The sequence below is a fragment of the Stylophora pistillata genome, chromosome 5 (assembly GCF_964205215.1).
Source record: "Stylophora pistillata chromosome 5, jaStyPist1.2, whole genome shotgun sequence".
Lineage (NCBI taxonomy): Eukaryota > Metazoa > Cnidaria > Anthozoa > Scleractinia > Pocilloporidae > Stylophora > Stylophora pistillata.
In genome coordinates this window covers 14,368,374-14,377,640 of record NC_142523.1, presented here as the reverse complement: position 1 = coordinate 14,377,640, position 9,267 = coordinate 14,368,374, and the positions used below count along the sequence as shown (strand labels likewise).

The 9,267-nt window shown below is 39.2% G+C and overlaps 1 protein-coding gene across 2 annotated transcripts; it reads right to left on the bottom strand.

Moving 5' to 3' along the window:
* Positions 1 to 2,350: 2,350 nt before the first annotated feature.
* Positions 2,351 to 9,223, bottom strand: LOC111335782 (uncharacterized). 2 transcript variants are annotated; one of them, XM_022941778.2, is made up of 7 exons: positions 9,069 to 9,223; positions 8,710 to 8,962; positions 8,112 to 8,193; positions 6,997 to 7,074; positions 5,729 to 5,823; positions 4,129 to 4,240; positions 2,351 to 2,747 (listed from the first exon to the last, which is right to left on the bottom strand). In XM_022941778.2, exons 1-7 carry the CDS (start codon positions 9,145 to 9,147, stop codon positions 2,631 to 2,633), a joined length of 816 nt encoding a protein of 271 aa, XP_022797513.2. In that variant the 5' UTR covers positions 9,148 to 9,223; the 3' UTR covers positions 2,351 to 2,630. The 2 variants fall into 2 exon arrangements, with proteins under 2 accessions (XP_022797513.2, XP_088617702.1); XM_088761576.1 differs by having other exon boundaries at positions 8,710 to 8,977; positions 9,069 to 9,162.
* Positions 9,224 to 9,267: the final 44 nt, after the last annotated feature.

Genomic DNA, 9,267 nt, shown 5'->3' with positions numbered 1-9,267 from the left:
TTTTAATCACGACCTCTGAGAGGAAGGAATACAAACACCAACATCGTTGACGACTTCAATGGTATTTACTTCTGCAGCCACAAAGAAATAAAAGAGTCTCGCAGCCTGAACAACTGCTAATGCAGTTTGGTGAATTAAGTCTGGCATTAACAGGATTAAGTAAGACACCCACTTAGACAGTATTGTCAATTTTTATCACCAGCTGCGAAAAAAGAAGTCCTGTTCAGTCAGCCGCACACGCACACTTCGTTTTAGTTGACAACTGAATATTACCTCGACGAGCGAGAGGATTAGCAAACTATGGCAAATTGTCAACTTCGTATTTTTTTGAAAATTGAATGCACGACCTAGTAGTGAACAAGTGAAGCGCCTTTTTTAGCTGCATTTTTCTTAAAAATGCGCAAAGAGAAAGCAGTGTGTCTAAATACGACTGATATAAAAACGATGGTTTCTGATCTCCATATTGCCTTTTAATGTGGTTCATGTGTCCAGGGAACCATTTATGGACTTGAAAAATTCAGCTTTAAAATTACAATTTTGGTTACCTAGTTGCTTTCCCGTCCTCAAACATCTCTTTTTCTATTCATTTTTTCCCCCCCTTTTTTTTTTTTTTCGGTTTAACACTTCTATTACGAGCCTTTTTCTTCCGCTCGCCAATCCAATATTTGGAAGTCTCTCTCTCTTTACATGTCCAGAATTGACCAATCAAAATAACCTTACCCATTCACTCTAGATATCAGTTTTCCGCATTACCTGCCGTGCACATATTTTGATTTTACCTCAAAGAATTTGGTGTTAAATGCATGGGCGCGCGTAGATATGGAATATTTCTTTTCGTGTTAAACTTGGTAGCTCACGAGTGAGTGCAGCAAACGGGTGAAATATCGAGCTGAACACGAGACTGAAGAGGACTTCCATAGCTACGAGCAACCATGTTTCTTTTTCAGTGTGAACTCCATAGGCCTTTAATGACTAGAGAAGTCAACTTTAGGAATGAGCAGCGCAAACTGGAGGGCGAGAAGTTAAATGCTGATATCATGAGAAAAAAAGTTTTCTCTAGGTGATTTTTAAACATGCGCTTGAAGTCCTTGTAAAAAACACCAGGTTCTACAATAAGTGTATCCTCCGATAATATTTCTCTATTCTCTCGCCACTTTCTAGTATGCTTGGGAATGTATCGTTAATTTTAAGGAGAAGTTTCCTTTTGGTCACTCCCTTAAGGATTAACCATGGAAACAAAGGTTTTCCGGCCAATAGGAGCACGACTATGAGGAGACCTAAGAGCGTCTCCTTTACGGCGAATTCTTTACACTGCTTGGCTCACTAGCAGCTTAGCAATCAATGAAACGAACAGATTACGTTTGCTTAGTAATAAGTAAATCCGTTCGCCCGCCCGCGCACACTTGACCGTGAGTGGTATTCACTCTTTTCCTAACGCTGTCTTGAGCCCAGATCATACTGCACGATCCGTTAATGTCAACCGGTAGAAAACATGGGAACAAGTTGCTAACTATCTTTAGATGGGGAGACGCAGACACAAAAGTAACCAAAGGTTTACTTTCGGGATGAAAAGCTTTTTCTGAATGAGATTAAAAAAGAAAGCTGAGCCTCGTAAAAAATCTAACCCGATTATAGCCTAGTTTTAACTTCGAACCCAGATCCTACCGCGAACCTAAAATATGGTATCTGCTTGCAACAGCTTGGCCGTGGGAGGTCTTAGTAAGAGACTGGAATAGTATCCCTTCTACGAGCGCGCAAAAACCTTTTACTTTTGAGGAGTTCTGTTTCCTTTGGAAGATGCTATATTGCTTAGGAAGTAACAATATGAAACACTTCAAATTTCAAGTCATTTACAAGCTGTTAAGGAATAATTGAATTTATTTTTGAAATGTGGTTGAGTAGATCAGGTCAAACTCTCGAGAAATATGCGGTTGAATATCCACCGACACGTATAAACCACTCGCCGTGATTAAGTCTGACGAAGTTTCTTTCGTCATTCAGTCATTAAGAAGTATTCGAGATTTCGATGGCACAGAGAGCACTATTCGATTGAGTACCATACAACCAAAACCAAAGTAATTAATAAGGCCAATAAACAGAGGAAAGGAAAACACTTTTGAAACCCAAAGAGAACTCAACGAAAAAACAACCAAACTTGAGTCAGGCCCGGGAAAATGCCGGCGACCCGCCAAGTCGTGATTAGATTTTGTTTTGCATCTGATTGGCTGAGAGAGTGGCACGAGTTTTCTGGACCTATCAAAGAGCGAAGTAAATCTAACTCGTGCAGTATCGGACTACTTTCGGCACTCACTTGCAAATTGCTCTATACTCAGTCAATACTAAAATAAACGATTTTTAAAAATAATGGTTTATTTTTGATGGAATATGATTGAAGTGAAGTAGGTCAAAATGTACGTCAGATATCGTCAAAAATAGTCCACTCGTCGAGGAAATAATTTAAAAACAATTTCTTTTGTCATTACTTCAGTTGAAGACCGCGGATGTAAATCTTCTCTCTTCAGCCACATAAAAATAAACCATTGTTCTGATAAAAAACGTTTCACACATTGTTACTCTGACATGATTCGAGAGCAGTATCATTTTGACGGCATGTTTTTCGTCGCTTATTCTCAACTTCCACTTTGAGCTATTTTTGCAGAAGAAACCTCTTCGGATTCGCTCTTGACGTTCTTTCCTTCATTTTCAGGAGAGTTCCCTCTAGTTTCCTGATAGTAACGCAGTCTTTCCTGAGAAAAAAAGAAGAAAATAGCGCATCAGTTAAAGTACTACAGTAGTTTTATTTGAGCAAAGTAACTAGCTGGCAATAATCCACATAGAAACAATATTTCAACTGCACGGAGTAGAACGAGTGCGCATTCTAAGAAATATTGGCAAAAGCATTTTCGAGAAAAAGCAATTAAATTGAGAAAACAAGGGCATATACAAAATGATATTTTTGTTTAGCTGCAAATATAATAGAACCCCATACCCTTCGGTTACGAACATCTCGCACAACAGTTGACTGCACGTGTACAACACGGACTGTGAATATGATTCTCATCGCCGATTGGCTCGTTGAGATCCTCACGGTGCAATTGATTCCTAGCACGAGGACGGAACATGCAACGAAAACACTTTCTTGCACGTAATATTCCTTAACACCAAATTGGGAACGTGGGGAGAAAAACACTTAAGCCAGTTTGAAATGCGGAGAAAAACTTAGCAAAGATTTCAAATAAAAGAAGAAAAACAAACAATGATAGAATGAGGATCTTACAACCAGTGTCAGGCTGAGAGATTCACCTAGACGATGCCAAGCACATCATCAATTTCAACGACATTCACAAAAATTTAACCCGTGATTCGAAGTAGGGCCTCATATAAATCGAATGTCGGTATCAACCCAGTGTTCCATTGGTTTTGTTTTACTTCGCTTTGTAATCTGAACCAGCAAATCTTTCACCGCATCATCCTCCCAACCAATCAGGTGTAACACTACACCCAAGCGCACCTGTGTCATTGCGATTTCCCTGCGTTTCCACTATTTTATTTACTTTCACTCTCAGTTATCCCTGGGAAAGGGATAACTGAGAGTGATAACTCAGTTATCCCTGAGTTCCAGCTAAAACAGAGCGGAATCGCACATGAAGTAACAATAGCTGACGAGTGAAAAAGCGAGGGAGATATGGTATGGGTTGGGCTTCATTACGCGACCCGACCCGACTCTCCCTTCGTTTTCTTTTAACTCCCCCCCTTCTCCTCCTCCTCGCTTTATCACTCGTCCCAGATCTTCCGTCCGTCCAATCATGGCGACCAAATATATTCGCCGCGCTGAATCTCGCGCGTATCAACTACGGCCTGCAAGCAGGCTAAGCCTGGAATAGCTACTCTGCCCTTTATCTTTGTTCTGGCTTTCTATTGTAATTACTTTCATTGTTTTTTTTTTTCTTTCTCCAATAGTCGATCAATTTGCGTTCTAAGCGCGCTAAGCATGATTGTGTGTCGTGAGGCAAAAAATCCCAGCAACCAAAAGGTCCAATCAGATCTCAGAGAAAAAGAGCCAATCAGAAATCAACCAGCAAACTGCCTGAAGCGCGGGAAAAAGAGCGTGAACAACTCAATTCTTACCAATTCCTGGTTAGCTCGGTATATTTTACGTTTTGAAACGCTCCATTCGTTTAAAAGCTTTCGTTCCACTTCAAGTTCAAACTTCTGTTCATCCGTTAGAGGAGCAGCTAACCTAAAGACCAACGAAAAATGAAAAACTTGTATCAAATCGTTAATTCTCCTAACTGTATGCTTACATTTCTCAGAGGTCAGTTTTGAGAGTTTGTCGCAAAGAAATTAATTAACAATTTAGAACGTGGACAGTCTGTTCAATTGGACAGAGCCCAAGTTATCATCATTTAATCTGATGTGCATCTACATGGTCAAACACTTCCCGGATAATACATCTACCGATGATATGATACGCTGAATTATACACTCATTTTGATTGGTTCTCAATGAGTTTTATCATATGACCCATTCGGCCCCGCTCGCGCAATCTATCAGAAAACCATAGCGAGAGCTGCGTGAGCAGAGGCCCGTTTCTCGAAGGTCCCGGTAACTTAACGGACCCGTAAGGCTGTTATGTTTTCTTTTAAGATAGGGATTTCAAAAGTTTTGAAAATGATGCAATAAAACTATCAGTTAAAGAAACAAAGAGGACTTGTTTTGGGTGCCAGAACCTGCTTCCCTATCCTTTAAAGTTTGATTTTAAAACAAGGCTTCGTGTCCGTTTAGTTACCGGGACTTTCGAGAAACGGGCCCCAGGGCCGGACGGGTTGATGTGAGCCGGTCCGAAAAAGTCCGGCCCTGCTGCCTAAACATCACTTTGTTGTAAAACCTTAACCCTAACCCTAACCCTAAAAGGTAAACAGAAATGAGATAAAAAATGCGTTTTTTAAGGAATTGAGAGTTTCTTGTTCTGACTTGCAATAATAAAGGAACAGTTTCAATTGCATATATATATTTTTTTGTGCTCGTGTGGCTGCGTGTGCTGTTTATTAAAATTGAAATTTCCAACACTTAGTGATCATATCATAAAATAATTATTGACTGAGTTTGGTCGGGCCGCACCGGAAAATATTTGGCCCTCGGTCATGAGGCACGGACCTCGCTGCGCTCGGTCAATACGTCATGACCTCGAGCCAAATATTTTCCCGTCCGGCCCTCCCACTAAGTCATTATGTACAAAGTGTTGGAGATTCTGTACAGTAAGATATCACAGAAAACGTCAAAATGTGGTAAGAACATCGGTGACTATACTTTGTGTGTCGCTATTTTTTGCGTCATCTGTGATGTAGAACTGAACAGAAACACGGCAATACGGAATCTATTTGTAAAGTCAAAATGGTTAGGACGTTCGCTTCAAATATTTTTAAACAAGTTTTTCATAATCAACTTTCTATCTGATTGGATCGAATAAGGCTATGATACAATCGTATTTCATTTCCTGTGATGGAATAACTTAAAAGTAACAGTCTGCTACGGAGGAAATCATGAAAAAGGTGTTAGCGCTCCAAACCCGGAATCAGGATTGTGGTGTTTGGAGAAGTATAACACGCAAAACAAATGACAAACTTGAAAAATCTGGTCAGAAACTTTTTTTTGGCAAAATTTTCATGCCCTGAATCAAATTCTTAAACACCGAGGTTCAAAATCAAGATAAAAAGAAGGTACATACAGTATTGCCAGAGGTTTCACTTCCAACATTCGACTCAGAGCAATGACAGTCCAAACCTTGGGATCTTCTCCGCGGAGCTTTTTCACCTCTACGACCTGATAAAAAACGACGTTTAGACAACTGTGAATTGTTGACCAGCGTACAGCTGTGCATGTAGTTCATTCATTAACATATACATCAGCAGTATCACATGAAAGTACTTCCTACTACCCTACATTTGAATAGTCAGAAAAGAGAAAAGGAATCAAAACGGAGAAAAACATTTTGTGCAATATTACAAAAGATTTCAGGCAAACGTAATGAAGCAATAAACTGAAGTTATAAAAATGTACAGTTTGCTAGGTAACTGCCGAGCACAGGCCGGAAAATTAGCGCCTTTCGCGGGGAATTCGTTCGCTATTTTTTTCCCCTCTCACTTTGACGACCAAAATGACCGCAGTTTGAAGCGCTGTAGACTTTTTCACCACGAAGAAAATAAGGCTCAAGCAACTGATATTGCTCGATAGCGTTCAAAATCCGAGCGTGCAAATTTCGACGAAGGCGTCCGAAATCCGTCAGCAGCGTCCATAATCGAACAGGAACGTCCGAAATTGGAAGGAGCTGTTCGAAAACGGACGGAAGCGTCCGATATTGGACGATTGCGCCTGAAATCAGACGGCACTGTCAAAAATCGGAAATAGACGGAAACAGACGTTCCGTCCGTTGTGATGATATTTTCTTTAAATAAACTTAGTTTCTTTCCACCCTGCTTTCCGTGGAGAAACTAACTTAAATCTTCTGATTCAGGTTGGTATTTTCGGCATTTTTAATGTGGTCTACTGCTCCCTCAAGGGGAACAGCTTTTACTTGTTACTAGTGCAGTCTCACTTATGTTTTGACATCAAAATCTGTCTGTTGCAGGTAATCTGTCTTATATTTGTTGGCTTTACCAACGGTCCAAAGGTGCACTCGTTCATCCACTGATGCTAATGAATGTTAATACATATGCAAATAGCATTATTGAAAATTCATTCGTGATAATGAAGTTCATGGAAGTGCTAATGAATGTATATTTGCCGTATAGAGGTTTTGCACAGCAGCCATGTTGCATGGCAGAAACAATAGATTATTTTTCACATGGGAAAAAATTTTCTTTCTTATGCAAAATATTTTCATTGTTCCTGCCATGCAACATGGCTGCCATGCAAAACCTCTATAGTTTCAACTATTGAGGTAAATGAATGTATATTTCGCGTAAATGAACAGAAAAAGGTGTATTTACAACCAACCTCTTCCTTTGTCAAATGATCTCGATAGTTTTCAGTGTAATCGGTATCCTGGTGCCACCATACATGATAACCGATGTCCTATAAGATATTGATCACAGTATCTTGTTTGAGTTTCTTTCAAAAATGCGAGTAACATTCATCACTGAAGACAAAATTACATGTGGTATTCCAAGTTTGTCTGAATGAAAAACACATGCAGGGTGACAGAAGCAATTGACATCAAACTTCACCCTAACAACATAAAAAAGGACATTGGAATAGAAATCCTGGAAGCATCTCCTGCATCTGTCAGTTAATTTGGTTAGGCAGGGGACGTTAAATAACTCACTTCATGAGATTACTGTGAGGTGGTCTGGCCTGTTTATTAGGAATTGGGGGGAGGGGGCATCTGTAAAATTTCTTCTTTATTAATTGTAAACTGCCGCTGGCAGTCTGAAAAAAGTCCCCCGCACAGTGTTGTAAAGCGCATTAGAACATTGCATGGAAATGCACTATAGAAATTGATATTATTATTATTATTATTATTATTATTGATGCTCATAAAAACAGAATAAAACAGGAGAGCTTAATGAAAGCAGACTTCTGAAGTTACACATCTATGATTTGCATTGATTTCAGCTGTTGAATGCCAGCTAATCATATCTGTACATAATGCTTCATAAGGTAATACATCACTCGTCACCCTTATTATATGTCTTGGCAAGTGCGTGCACTATGATTGGTCAATTTGAAGGGCTGTTTTTCACTTATGGCCTGTTCAATCAAAAAAGTTTTACCATAATATAAGTTATAGAATCTTGTTTTTTCTGATCAGATCCATGGCCCATGCACTTTGTGCTAGGGCCATAAATCTGAGCAGAAAAAACTTGGTGTGTAACGTATAGTGCAAACTGAAAAAAACAAGGTTTGCAAGAGATACTTATCACCTAAAGACCAGCAGTTAATGTAGTCCGCTTGTTGCAAATCAAATCAGAAGTGACTGAGTCATGAGAAAAACACATCTGTCTTTAAAGATTTTAAGCTCACGTAACTGTCCATTGATACATCTGGCTTAGCCACTAGCGATTACTGCTACATTTGTATAATCAGGAATAGAGTTTAAGTAACATCAATACCTTAGAAAACTGTAGAGGAAATGGCTTGGCTGGGTGGTAGCAAACAAACATTGTCTTGTCAGCTGACATTGTTATCTTGGCTCTATGAAGAAACATAAACAACTCATATTGTGATCTAATCAAGCTCTCTGCAAACCCTGTCATGGTCTGTCTCCTAATTCTCTTCACTGAAACACACACATCTCCTTACATGCTGCATTGGAGAATTTGGTTTTAAGTAAAAAAAAAATCTGTCTCAGGACACCCAAGTTACAGATGGATTCAGGTTTAGAAATGGATACAAAATTTGACAATGGTTGTCCTTTACAACAAACCTCAGAAAACCTCTAAACCACAATATGGGCACTGTGGCTGTTTTCAAAGTCTTTTAACACCTGATTAGATTAGCTTTTTTTCTTATAACACAATAAATAATATTACAGAAAAATTTCTGTTGTCCTTGATTTTCCAATTTTTACACTAACCCTTCAGTAAATAAGTATAATTCCATATACTGCCTAGAAACATACATATTGATTTGTGATCTCGCTAAAAAGAGAAAAAGTACTCTACCCCAACCCCTTTAATCTCCAAATTTAAACAGGCACAGCACCCTTACTTTTCTATTCGACTCTCTGAGTCCGCTGTGTATTCTGGGAGAGGACCCTTCCTAGTCGTGGTATACAAGTTAAGTTCTGTTGGGTCATTTTCCAGGTTAAATTCTGCTTGGATCTGTTTCTCCGATTTTGGTTTCTTCATTTCCAATAAAACTTTCTTTCTTCTTAATCCAGCTTTGGCCCAAGCAGGGACACCAACTGTATGAGGTGTCTTCTTGTGACAAACTTGACTTGTTGAGAGGTTACATACGGGAACTGGAGGTAGTAATTCTAAGTCAAGTCATGAATGAGAAACGACCAGACATAGCCTGGTATCCACTTCGAAGTTAAGAAAAAGAAAAAGCAAAATATTGAGAAATACCTCTCAGTCCATGAGATTCTCTATAAAATTGACAAATTCGCGACGAGAAAATTCCAAAAGTATTCCTGCTGGCGGCCATGTTGGGAATTTTAAAACTATGAACGGTTACCCAGTTGTACTTAATTATAGTTTCTGCAGGGGTACCCTAGGGGAAAATAAGTTTATAAACTTTTAATTGATATCTTGCTTCCATTTGCTT

Excerpts from the sequence above, each read along its gene's own strand:
- LOC111335782 (XM_088761576.1), bottom strand. The coding sequence starts at position 9,147 with ATGGCCGCCAGCAGGAATACTTTTGGAATTTTCTCGTCGCGAATTTGT. Across the intron at positions 5,824-6,996 it reads ATCATTTGACAAAGGAAGAG|GTCGTAGAGGTGAAAAAGCT; the intron begins GTTGGTTGTAAA and ends GTTTTTTATCAG. Across the intron at positions 4,241-5,728 it reads GTGAAACCTCTGGCAATACT|GTTAGCTGCTCCTCTAACGG; the intron begins GTATGTACCTTC and ends GTTGGTCTTTAG.